General features: G+C 37.8%; 1 protein-coding gene across 8 annotated transcripts in view; it reads right to left on the bottom strand.

The window, feature by feature from the left end:
- The window catches only part of PHACTR1 (phosphatase and actin regulator 1), a 670,567-nt gene that overhangs the window by 96,020 nt on the left and 561,095 nt on the right, over positions 1-13,452 (bottom strand). For all 8 annotated transcript variants that reach the window (XM_007487934.3, XM_007487940.3, XM_056823442.1 and 5 more), the window contains one exon: positions 2,415-2,736. In XM_007487934.3, coding sequence (XP_007487996.1) covers positions 2,415-2,736 — 322 coding nt within the window. The remainder of the gene's footprint in view (positions 1-2,414; positions 2,737-13,452) is intronic.

The raw sequence follows: 13,452 nt of genomic DNA, 5'->3' as shown, positions 1-13,452 counted from the left end.
CTCAGAATGGGTGAATGACTTGAATATAAAGAAGGAAACTATAAGTAAATTAGGTGAACACAGAATAGTATCTATGTCAGATCTTTGGGAAAGGAAAAAAATTTAAGACCAAGCAATAGTTAGAAAAAAAATCACAAAATGTAAATAAATAATTTTGATTACATTAAATCAAAAAGTTTTTGTACAAATAAAGCCAATACAACCAAAATTAGAAGGGAAGCAACAAACTGTGAAAAAATCTTCATAACAAAAACCTCTGACAAAGGTCTAATCACTCAAATTTATAAAGAGCCAAATCAATTGTACCAAAAAAATTAAGCCATTCTCCAATTGGTAAATGGGCAAGGGACATGAATAGGCAATTTTCATATAAAGAAATAAAAACTATTTATAAGCACATGAAAAAGTGTTCTAAATCTCTTATAATCAGAGAGATGCAAATCAAAAGAACTCTGAGTTATCATCTCACACCTAGTAGATTGGCTAACATGACAGCAACAGAAAGTAATGAGTGCTGGAGGGGATGTGGCAAAGTTGGGACATTAATTCATTTCTGGTGGAGTTGTGAATTGATCCAACCATTTTGGAGGACAATTTGGAACTATGCCCAAAGGGTGCTAAAAGACTGTCTGCACTTTGATCCAGCCATAGCACTGCTGGGTTTGTACCCCAAAGAGATAATAAGGAAAAAGACTTGTACAAAATATATTCATAGCTGTGCTCTTTGTGGTGGCAAAAAATTGCAAAATGAGGGGATGCCCTTCAATTGGGGAATGACTGAACAAATTGTGGTATATGTTGGTGATGGAATACTATTGTGCTCAAAGGAATAATAAAGTGGAGGAATTCCATGGGAACTGGAATGACCTCCAGGAATTGATGCACAGTGAGAGGAATAAAACCAGGAGAACATTATGCACAGAGACTGATACACTGTGGTACAATCGAACCTAATGGACTTCTCCATCAGTGGCGATGTAATGTCCCTGAACAACCCGGAGGGATCTATGAGAAAGAACCCTATCCACATCCAGAGGAAAAACTGTGGGAGCAGAAACACCAAAGAAAAACAACTGCTTGATTACATGGGTCGAGGGGGATATGATTGCAGATGTAGACTCTAAATGATCATCCTAGTGCAAACATCAATAACATGGAAATAGGTTGTAATCAAGGACACATGTAAAACCCTGTGTAATTGCACATTGGCTATGGGAAGGGGTGGAGGAGGGGAGGGAAGGAAAGAAATATGATTCTTGTAATCAAGGAATAATGTTCTAAATTGACTAAATAAAATTTAAAAAAAAAACAACAACAAAATAAATAAACAAGGGGAAAAAAGAGGCTCATGAACTTAAAGAAGTTACATCTTTATTTTTACTAATCTCCTATGGAAATTCAGCATTCCCTTAAATATAAATGGAGGCTGCAGACCATGGCCAAAGGAGTCTATGTCATGCAAAAAAGTTTATGACCCATGGTCAAGTCTAACACTCTAATTTTATAGAAAAAGAACACTAAGACTCATATAGAATAAGTGATTTCCCTAAGGTCACAAAACTAGGTTGTAGCAGAGGTCTAACTCAGGGAATTAGCCCCAAGAGAAATAAGTAACTTTACAATTAAATTAACAAATACAACAATAACCACAAATCCAGCTCTCCAAAAATCTTACATATAGTTAGCTTATAATTCCTTTCCTTCTTACCAAAGAAAAGGGAAAGATTTCCACCTATCTTCCCCTTTCCCCTATACTTCTATATTTTTTATTCTGATTTCTTTAATACTTTATTACTTTTATTTCATTTGTATTAATACTTTTTTGAGCAGACTCCATTAAATGTTACTTTTTTGTAGATAGTGCAGCGTATTGAGCTCCATGCCATTAGTTAAGAAGACTCATCTCTGTGAGTTCTAAACTGGCTTCAGAAATTTATTGGTTTTTATGACCCTAGTTTCCCTCAGTTTCTTCATCTATAAGATGAGCTGAAAAAGGAAACAACAAATCCTCCATTATCTTTTTTTAATCCTTTCTTTCCATTTTAGAATCAATAGTAAGCATCTGTTCTAAGAAACTGAGATTAAATGACTAGTCTAGGGAGTGTTTGGGGATAGAGTTGAACCCAGGACTTTCCATCTCCAGGCCTGGTTCTCTATTCACTGAGTCACCTAGCTGCCTCTACTCTTTTGCCAGGAAAATCCCAAATGGGGTTATGAAGAGTCAGATATGATTGAAACAAAAACAACAACAATGAAATATTCTTGTCCTAGGTGCTAAGCTCCCTTAAGTTGGCTCTTGGGAACAGGAATCCTCCAAAGATAATTCTGAGTGCCATTACCCTAGGGTCATCATTAGGGTTTAGCTCCACTCTGGAAGACCCTCCCCCAAAGGCACCCTGGAAACTTGGCATTACCTTTCCAGTCGCTGCATGGTCATAGCCAGAGTTTTATTCAATTCGTCTATCATCCTGCAACTTGATGGCTGCATAGGTAGTGAGCTGGAGGCAGAGGGAAGGTGCTGGCTGTGGCTGCCATACTGGAGCTGGTGCTGCAACTGGGATGGCAGGACAGTATGGTGATGCTGAGCCATGGTCTGCTGGGCACTCTTCTGGGCCGCATAGGAAGCGAGGGAGAGTTCAGGCCCTCCTAAAGGCATGCAAATCATGACTTTCTTTGGAGGTAGCGGAGGAGACAGTTTCACTGGCAAACAAGGCAATTTCACAGGAGCACCAGGATCTATAATGGAAGGAAGAAGGGAAGGAGGTATGACTTTTAGGTTACAAAAAGCAGCAGTTGTGTACTATATCACTGATATCTTATTACTCAGAATAAGACATTATTCAATGATGGACTTCCTAAATTGTGGTGCAACACATGGAATTTTTTACTATTTTTAAACCTTTACCTTCCACTTTAGAATCAATACTATATATTATTTCTAAGCAGAAGAGAGATAAAGGCTAGACAATTGGGCTTAAGTGATTATGTCAGAGTCACACAGCTGGGAAGTGTCTGAGGCCAGATTTGAACCTAGGTTCTCCTGACTTCAGCCTTGGCATTCTAGGCACTGTGCCACCTAGCTGCCCTTGGGAGTTCTAAAGCTCAGTCCTACAAAATAAAAAGGGTTATGAGTAGTGTCAATATGTACCAATGAATTTGCATTTCTGCCCAAATCCTTTCAACCTCCTCCCTTCAGATTGCACTTTGTGGCAAAGGACTCTGGGGGACTCGTACATTCTTAGGACTAAGAAACAAAACTGAGCTGCCTTGTTACCCATGTGTGCTTCTGATGTTTGTAGCTGCCTTAGCACTTACCATGTGTTTTTCTATGATATCATTTTCTATATATTATATAATATATTCCATACATTATATTTATATAGTATTTTTAATAATGTCATTTCTATATTATAGCTACATGCTATACATTTATGTGTATAACATATTATATATAACAAGTATATATTTGCTTATTTTAATTTATTATATTTTTAAAATCAAGCTTTTATCATTTTTTTAAAACCCTCACCTTCTTGTCTTGGAATCAATACTGTGTAGAAGAGCAGTAAGAGCTAGGCAATGAGGTTAAGTGACTTGGCCAGGGTAACACAGCTGAGAAGTGTCTGAGGCCATATTTGAACCTAGAGTCCTGTCTCTAGGTCTGGCTCTCAATACACTGAGAGACTCAGCTGACATGTTTATTTTTAAAGAAAAGCAAGATCTCTGTTTATAACAGATCAATAGTTTCATGAACAATCTTACTTTTCTGTTTAGAATGAAAATATATACTTTTTAAAAAAAAAATCAAGTATAATCTGCTCATGGAAGTGGCATTCTCTCACCAAATAGACCTACTTCTAGGTTGAAGTAGGATGGATAAGTTGCTCATCACTGTGTGGCAGAATTACTCTTTCAAAATATACAGATTCTTGGGAGCAGCTAGATAGTTCAATGGATAGATAGCCAGGCCTAGAAATGGGAAGTCCTGGGTCCAAATCTGACCTCAGACACTTCCTAAGATATCCAGATACCTTGATTCTTTCTTAGGATTGTAGTTTGTCTACTGAGAGTGATGTAGCCTCTAACAAGGCAGCACACCCCAATACCAATTAAAGCACAGAACCAGGAACTTATCCTGCCTTTCACTACTCTGATATCAAACTATATCAAGCCAAACCAAACCAAATGAAAAAAAAAACCTCTTGAAAAACAAAGGAACAAGAAATTGCAAAACTATAGCATTGCCCTTTGTGGTGGCAAAAAATTGGAAAATGAGGGGATGCCCTTCAATTGAGGAATGGCTGAACAAATTGTGATATCTGATGGTGATGGAATATTATTGTGTTGAAATAAATGATGAACTGGAGGAATTCCATGGGAACTGGAAAGACCTCCAGGAATTGGTGCAGAGTGAAAGGAGCAGAATCAGGAGAACATTGTACAGAGAGATTGATACACTGTGGCACAATCAAATGTAATGGACTTTTCTACTAGCAGCGATGCAATGAACCAGGACAATCCAGAGGAATTTAAGAGAAAGAATGCTGTCCATATACAGGGAAAGAACTGTGGGAATAGAAATGTAGAAGAAAAACATATGATTGATCACATAGCTCGATGGGGAAATGATTGGGGTTTTGGAGTTAAAAGATCACTCTACTGTAAATATGAATAATATGGAAATAAAATTTGAACAATGATACATGTATAATCCAGTGGAATTGCTTGTTAGCTCAGGGAGGAGGGAGGGAAGAGATGAGGGGAAAAATAATGAATCATGTAGCCATGGAAAAATACTCTAAATTAATTAATTAATTAAACAAAACTAGAACATTGCCTCAGGGCAAATCTAGTATGGCTCTCTGGGAGGTCAAGAGTATGGCAGCACACATTTAAACTTCTTTCTCATTTCATGAATACTCTTGGGCTTCCAGGGATCTTCCACAGTAAGGAGCCTTCAGGATAAAGTCAGACCTCAGGAAATTCCTTTCATCAAGTACAGTACTTCCATAATCATTTGTGTCTCTGAGAATGAGGTGAAACTTTGCCAGCTACTAGGATATGTGAGTTCTGCTGATTGGATCCATACTTGGCTGAAATACTTGCCCTAACACATATGTACTGGCTTTAAGAAGCTCATTGAGAAAGAAGTAGGGAAGGAAACTTCAGAACCATATCTCAACTCCAGGTTTTATTGTTCCCAGGGAACACAAAGCCATTGATTTTTAACCTCCAATTATCTGCCTTATTTCTCCTTTGCAGGATTTGGTAAGATATTTCAGTTTTCCAAATTTCCAATTAAAAATTAATTTAATTTAATTTTCATATCTTTTATCAATTAAATATAATAACAAACTTCCACCCAATTTTCCTATCACTTTTGCTAGATGATAATTACCAGATTAGATGTTCTAGATAGGAGAAATGAGGCTAAGACTGTTAGGTTTCTAGCATAGTCCATCTGGGGGAGTAGTAATTAAATTATTGATTATCACCTGAAATGTTGAACGGACTCAAGTGAGTTGAAGCTATTCAACAGAGAAGGTGTCACAGTGGATAGAGTAAAGGACTTGGAATCAGAAAGACCTGAGTTTGAATTTTGCTTAGACTCTCAGTGCTTTCAGGCAATTTTCTAAGCCCAAAATTAGAAAGATGTTCTCATCTGCATTGGGAAAGAGGGACTTCCCTCCATTCAGGAGCTCCTACACTGATACCATAGGCATAGACCCCTCCCCGCCACCCCCCCCCCCAAAGGCATTGCAATTCTGTGCATGGCAGAATTATTTTGGATCTCACTGCCTATTTCTAGGCTTTTGTTCATTAGTAACTGAACTGAATGATCAGCTCCTTTAAAGCTTGGTAGATTCAGCCCAAACTCAGCACCTGTAATATGGTGAGTCAACATCTCACAGGTGGGATGGGATGGGATGTGACTCCTGCTGGGAGCACCTGCCTCCTTTCTCTCTTTCCAGGCAGCTGGTGCTCCTGTCTCAACCAGCTTGAACCCTGCTAATGCAGTCAACAGAAGGAACAGCTGGGAGTGCTCAGGAATTGTTTCTCTGAGTACAGTCAGTAGTGATTAGAAATTAGGTTGAGCTCATCACAAGGAGTTGGCGGAAACCCACCTACACACACAGATACACACACACAGACACACACACACATATCATCTCTATCCCACTAATTTTGGAGTGGAGTTCTGCTCACCTCAGCAAAGTTTTCTTGGAATCATCACTGACTAACTGGCTCCACAGACATATTTAAATATTGCCCAAACACATGCAAGAAATCATCACCAGGATTAAATTAGAGAGAAGTTTTTGCCTTTTTTTCCCCTAGTAGAAGGGTGGCTGGGTGTCTTGAACTATGATTTTATTGGTATAGAGAACTCTCGGTAAGGAAATTCTCTCTACCAATTATCATTTTACTTAAGAGTTTTAGAGAAATACTTGTAGATAAATGAGCTAAGTGACTTGCCTGGGTCATGTAGCCAGCATGTGTCAGAGGCAAGATTTGTACCCAGGTCTTCCTGACCCTGAGGCTAACTCTCTCTCCACTAAACAATACTGTTCCTTTAGTTAGACATAATCACTTTTATTTATCCAGGTACTACAGGTTACCATAATTTATCACTTAGAAACAGACTCATGAGTGAAGTGTCTCTGTTCTTAGTCAGGCAGGTTCTTAGATATTAGATATGCCGTCCATCACTGGGTCTATACTGGGAGGCTATACTGGCACAGCCTTTGAGTACTCAGAGTCACCTCTAGATCATGACTAGTATTTTGAGCAGATCTTTGGGGGTGGGGAGGGGCTTATGGAAGGATATGGACAAGAACACAGAAGGATGGGAACTTGTGGGATAATATGAACTACTAGAGGGATTATTCACATTGGGGACATCCTAGATATATGATCCAGTGGTACTGAGGTACCATTTTGAAGTCCTATACTATGTTAGAGGAGTGACCTCAGATATTTACTAGCTATGTGATCCTGGAAAAGTCTCAACCTCTGTTTTCTGGGAGAGGGAAATGACAAACCACTCTAGTATATCTTTGCCAAGAAAACCCCATCTGGGATCACAGAGAGCCAGATATGACTGAACAACAGTACCAATGCTATGATAGAAGACCATGAAAACTCTTTTCCCTGTCTTCCACTCAGATTTCCATCTGTTAGATTTTTCATTATTTCATGCCAGAAACTAAGGCAGGGACAGTGAGAGGAACATAAACTCAAAATGGATTATTTTGCTACATGGTTTAAGGGGCTTGATGTTCCTTTGGGAACATAAACTGAGAGTAAAGATCTATTGTATTCAAATAGGTTGTAAAGGAATGATGGTGATAGCATGATCCTTAACACAATGAGCTTTGTACTGGTATGTACCATACTGGAAGACAACTACTCGACTAGTCTTAAACCCATGTATACCTACCTACATAGTGACTACATAGGGGAAGGAGATCTAAGTCAAGCATCAATTGGTCAGTCAATCAACACATTTATTAAGCATTTACCACACACCAGGCACTGTGCTAAGTTCTAAGGATATAAAAAGGCAAAAGATGGTCCTTTGCCCTTGAAGAGTTCACAATTCAATGGGGGTTACAACATGTAAATAACCTAGTATGTAAAAGACATATAAAGTGTTTCAAAAGTCTAAGTGCAGTTTTATAATTTAATAGCTTAAAACTTGCTTAGTCATGTCTGACTCTTCAAAGGTTTTCTTGATAAAGATACTAGAGTGATTGCCATTTCCTTCTCTGGTGGATTAAGGCAAACAGAGATTGTTACTTTTCCAAGGTCACATAACCAGTGAATCTCTGAGACTAGATTTTGAACTCAGATATTCTTGACTTCCTATTCTTCTCTCCATTGACCTGTCATAATGCCTGGATGAGCTACATCCCAGGGCACCAAAAGCACAGGAAGATATGATGTGACTATGTATGTTTAAGGAACCAGAGAATGAGAAGAGTGTTATTGGAAGAATGCCATAGAAGATAGGCAAATATGGTTCCACTTTTCAAAAAGTAAAAGAAGGAATCCTCAGATTGTTTAGGTTGGCAATACTAATTTTGGTTCCAGATCAAATTTTAGGCTATATTTTTAAATGTGCCTTTTGAGAACACTTAGAAAGGGAAAGAGAGATTACTATAGGCCAGAATGGGGTCATTAAGAACACATCATACAAGAATCATTTCATTTCCCCTTTTGGCAAGTTTACTAAACTGAGTATTAGAGGTTGTCATAGTCATGGTAGACTGATTTTGAACAAATCATTTGATAAAGACTTTTATTATATTCCTGTGTAAAAGAGAGGTAAAGGCTTAATAGTAGTATACTTAGCTATGCTACAAACAAGCTAAATCACTAAATTCAGATAGATATAGTTAATGGGTTAATATCAATATGCTATAGTAAGAGCATTGGGAGAAATGTGTCATTGGGATATTGACTAAACTCTTTATCCCTCAAGCATCCAGTACAAGGTTTTATATACAATATGAGCTTAATCAATATTTATGGAGGGAAAGAATTTGTTAAATGAGGGATTCTCTGGTGGAGCATTTTGGGATTCTATCTTTGGCTCTATCCAAGCCAACATTTTTTTCAGCATTTTGGATGAGAATATGGCTTCTATGCTTATCAAGTTTGTAGATGACACATATTGGGAAGGATAGCTAATGTCAGAAAAGAGGATCAGGATCTAAAATATACATGACAACCTTGAACAATAGGATAAATCGAAGAAGAGGAAACTGAATGTGGGTCCCATACTTGGGTTCAAAAGATCAACTGTACAAGTACAGAATGGGGGAATTGTGGCTCGATAATAGTTGATGTAACAAAGTACATTGAATATTTTGGATTGCAAATTCAATGAATCAATAGAGTGTTGAGGCAATCAAGGAAATTAATATTAGGGAAGTGTGATGGAAACACAGGATCTAGAATAAATGAAGCTAGAGCCCCAGTACTCTTCCCTTGTTAGATCATTGTTGGAATATGATGTTCCTTCATGGGAGTCATATTATAGGAAGGATATTGACAAGTTGGAGTAATGTATGAAGGAATGAAGAATATTTTGCCTGGAGAAGAGAAGACATGATAGTATTCAATATTTGGAGGGTTTTCCTCAGAAACAAATATTAGACTTTTTTACTTCAAAGGGCAAAACCAAGAGCAGTGGATAGAAGCTGAAGAGAGGTAGATATTACCTCAAGAAAAAATAATTTCCTAACAATTGAATTGTGTAAAAATGCAATGATATGCAATGGGAAGTAGTGAGTCTTCTCACAACTTTTTGCTTAAAGCTGGGGCTAGATTTCATGAAGTTTGGAGGAAGCGGCCTCTTGAATCCCTTTCAATTTTGAAATTCTGTGATTTGATGAAAATATCATCAGGAGAGTCAGCCAAAACTTGTTGGTTTTCTCACTAAGAGTTCCTAACATTAGTGAAATTATTGGAAGACTGGATAGCCAAGTATTGTACTTCTTGGTGATATGCTACTGCCTTATTCTCTCCAGGAAAAGAACATGACACCCTGTAGATGCATTGTCAAATGAACAAATGCATTATGGAGCAGGTGGCTTAAACTTGCTTATAAATATGGACATCTATCAGTACATCAGTGTATATATATATATACATATATACACACACACACATATTATATATATGTAGTGGTGGTGTATTTTGTACTTGAAAAAGACCAAAATTACATCACTGGTGATAACTTTTGACTCATGCCTAAATTGGATTTAAGTGAGGCAGAGTTGCCAAAAGTCATTGTCCTCACTTTCTTCTAGAGTCATCAAAGAAAGTCCAGTGACAAAAGTCAACTGATAATGAATGGTTCAGGATGACTTCTCGATGTCTAACAAAGCTCTGAGTGTTCCACAGTGCCCACTTCTGCCACCTTCATGGTCTTTGGAACAATCTGTTCTCATCTGCCTCTTAAGCCAGGAGAAGTCTTTACAGCCTCCTACATCATTGACAAGTTTGAGATCTATTGGTAATCCTGACCCTGGTTTAGCACTGCTGAGATGGTTTACTGGGGTAGTTTTGCTGTGCATGGTACAGTTTCTTAGAGGCAAAGTTGAGAGTTGGGTGGCAGATAGACACCAAAGGTGGATAAGCAGCCCTGAAAGGGGCTTGGCAAGTCCTCACATCAGAGGTATTAGTCTTCTCTGAACACCCTGCACACTTTGGTATATCTGCACTGCAGCCTTTGCCATACCTGTGGGGGTCAATCTCTTCAAATATCTTTCCATTCCAGAATGTCAAGACTGAAGTCAATGAGTGGCACTATTTGGGTAACATTTTTAGAGTAGTATAGCTGTATAGTGAATAAATGAATTGGCATTTATTTAACGCTTACTATGTGCAAAGCTTTAGGTGCTCATCTTCATATTGTTCAAAAGACTTGGTATCTAACTAATGGCAATACACTTTCCATTCATCTGCATCACAAACTCTCTAAGCTAAATAAATGACTGTGAGCTGGTGTGATCAAAGTCATCAGCTGGTACTAAGCTCATTGATCATGAGCTTCTTTCTTAGCTCTTGGCTATGCTGGTTTCAGTGGGATGAAGAAACATCACTAGAATGTGGCTCAAATTCTTTTCAGCTTGGTTACATGATTTCTTCAACCTGCCTTCTACTGACCTAGCCATTGAGAACCCAGGCTCAAGGCTCTGCTTCGATGAAGTATTAGAGTAGTGCTTTTGTCAAAGATATAATATAATATAAAGGTCAGCAAAAATAGGCTCAGATTGAAAAATCAAAGGAAGTTGGAGTTACAATGAAGTCTTATCGTAGACAAGTAAACTGATGCTCAGAGCATTCCACAGTCACATGGATCATTAATGGACTAGAATCCAGGTCTTCTGATACTCAGTCCAACCCTCTTTTTATTACACTACTGTCTAGTCTTCTTTTTTTAAACCCTTACCTTCCACCTTAGAATTTCACTATGCATTAGTTCTAAGGCAGAAGAGTGCTAAAGGCTAGGCAATGGTGCTTAAGTGACTTGCCCAGGGTCACATGGCTAGGAAGTGTCTGAGGACAGATTTGAACCTAGGACCTCCCATTTCTAAGCCTGGACCTCAATTCAATGAGCCACCCAGCTGCTCCCTCTAGTCTTCTACATTGTAAGTTCAGCCTCAATGACTGGGTGACACACACTGGCAAATTTCAATGTTTGCAACACAACTCTTAAAATGAGAGGGTAGAAAAAATGCTAAGATTTAGAGGCATCAATATGATGCATTTCTTCTGGTGGAGATCTCCACTAAAAGGAACTTTGGTAGAAAATTAAGCACCAGATATGGATTCAAGGGAAGAGCCAAGTTTCTTTAGCTGGTTGAATCTTCAGTTCCTCATTTGTAAGATGATAAGAACTGGATGATATAATCTCTAAGGAACCTTCTATGATTAATGATCTATGGCTTTACCACATAGATACAAATTTTGGCTTTGCCACTAGTCATCTTGGGCAAGTCTCACCCTCTCTGGGTCTCATATTATTTGTCTCTAAAATGGGGATAATATTTGACCTATGCACCATGATAAGTTATTCTGAAGGTCAAATGAGGGAATTTAGAACACAGGACCTTGAACCCAGTTGATACACTATTCATTGGTTGATTGATTATAGAATGCTGTGTACTCACAATCCTGGCATTATTAATGAAGATAATAGTGACAAGAGCTGAAATACAAACCTGGCTTAAGGATTTATTGAAAATGGATGAGTTCTCTGTAGTTATACTGAGGGAAACTCAGTATATTCATAAAAACGTCTGGGCTGATGGAGTAGAGCAAACAAATTCTCCTGTTCTCGAAAACATGGAAAATAAACCCAAACTGTGTTTCATAGGGTGATAAAACCCCTAAGAGGGCTATATTTCCTTTTTATGACAGCCCAGGCTTCCAACTTGAGGAATAAAATGAAAAAAGCCACAATTGCTTCATCAGTCTCTTATGTTCTTGGATTGTAAATTATTTTGGATGAACTTATTTTGCCTCCATTGTCTTTCCTCACTCATCCCAGAATGAAGATTGTCCTCTGTATGGGCTGGAAAAGGCCATTTAAAACTAACTGATAGTGGCTTATTCCTCAGTGGAATGGGCCATGGTATCATAATGACCAGCCCGGCTATAATTCTGCATTAGTTTTTGGCCACAGCTCCCAACTTCAGCCTTTGTCCAGATGATGGAAGCACTGAATGCTAGGATCCATGTGTGCCAGCAGGGTACATTAGGGGCCAGGTACCAGTAGGGGCAAAAATTAAACCTTCATAATTCCTGAATGTCTCTCAAACACTGAGGTAGATTGAGGCAAAAAGAAAGTGCTTAATAATTGATATTTATATTGCACATTGAAATCTGTAAAGCACAATTATATGAACCTTATGACTTCACAGTAGGTAGTATTATGCCATTTTGCAGATTGGCAAACTCGATTTGAATAGTTAATTGTTTAATTAAATTCTGTCTAAAAAGATCTGTCTAAAAAGTCTAATAAAGACAGCATTCTGTCTCTTATGCCACTCTACTTTTAATAGAATCACAGATTCCCAGAGTGGAACTCTACCTTGTCTTGCCCAAACCCTATAGAAAACTTGAATCTTCTATATAACATCTTACTAGCAGTCATAAAGCCTTTACTTGAAAACTCTCAGTGATAGGTAATTCACTATCTCTTGGGATACCGTATTCCTACATTGACTCTTTCAGTAAGATAAGTTATTACCATTTAGCAAATGGTTTTAGTTATAGCCTAAAATTCTTCAATCTACCTATCAAATTTATAAGGAGGCAAAATTTGTGGAATGTGCTTTTTTTAATTTAAAGGGAATTGAGCTGCATAATGGTGAATGGAGAAAGGGGAGTGAAGAACTAGTTTAGACCAGTTTGGAGATCCAAATACTAATTTTTCAGTATAAGCTTTTACACTTTAATCAAAGCTTGATTGATTTTTTTATTTTCTAAATTTAAGAGAATGATAGAACTTTAAAAATGTGATGTAAATTCTTTTTCTTGGATGACTCATCATTAAACATTTACCTTAAGGCAGTTAGGCGGCTCAGTGGATTGAGAGCTAGGTCTGGAGAAAGAAGATCCTGGGTTCAAATTTGACAACAGACACTTCCTAGCTCTGTGACCCTGAGCAAGTTACTTACCCCAATTGCCTAGACCTTACTGCTCTTCTGCCTTGGAAACAATGTACAGTATTGATTCAAAGAGAGAAGGTAAGAGTTTAAAAAATACACATAAAACCTCCCATTTTCCAACACATTCTTGAGTGAAACACTAATAAAGTTATATATTTTATTATTCATAACTAGCATTTAAATAGCACTTTAAAGTTTATGAAGCACTTTATAAATATTTTGTTTTATTCTTTCAACATCCTAAATTTTCAGTGAAAGTTTTTAT

Source organism: Monodelphis domestica, chromosome 3, assembly GCF_027887165.1.
Source record: "Monodelphis domestica isolate mMonDom1 chromosome 3, mMonDom1.pri, whole genome shotgun sequence".
Taxonomy (NCBI): Eukaryota; Metazoa; Chordata; class Mammalia; order Didelphimorphia; family Didelphidae; genus Monodelphis; species Monodelphis domestica.
The sequence above is the reverse complement of the archived record's forward strand: the minus strand, read 5'-3'. Positions and strand labels throughout refer to the sequence as shown.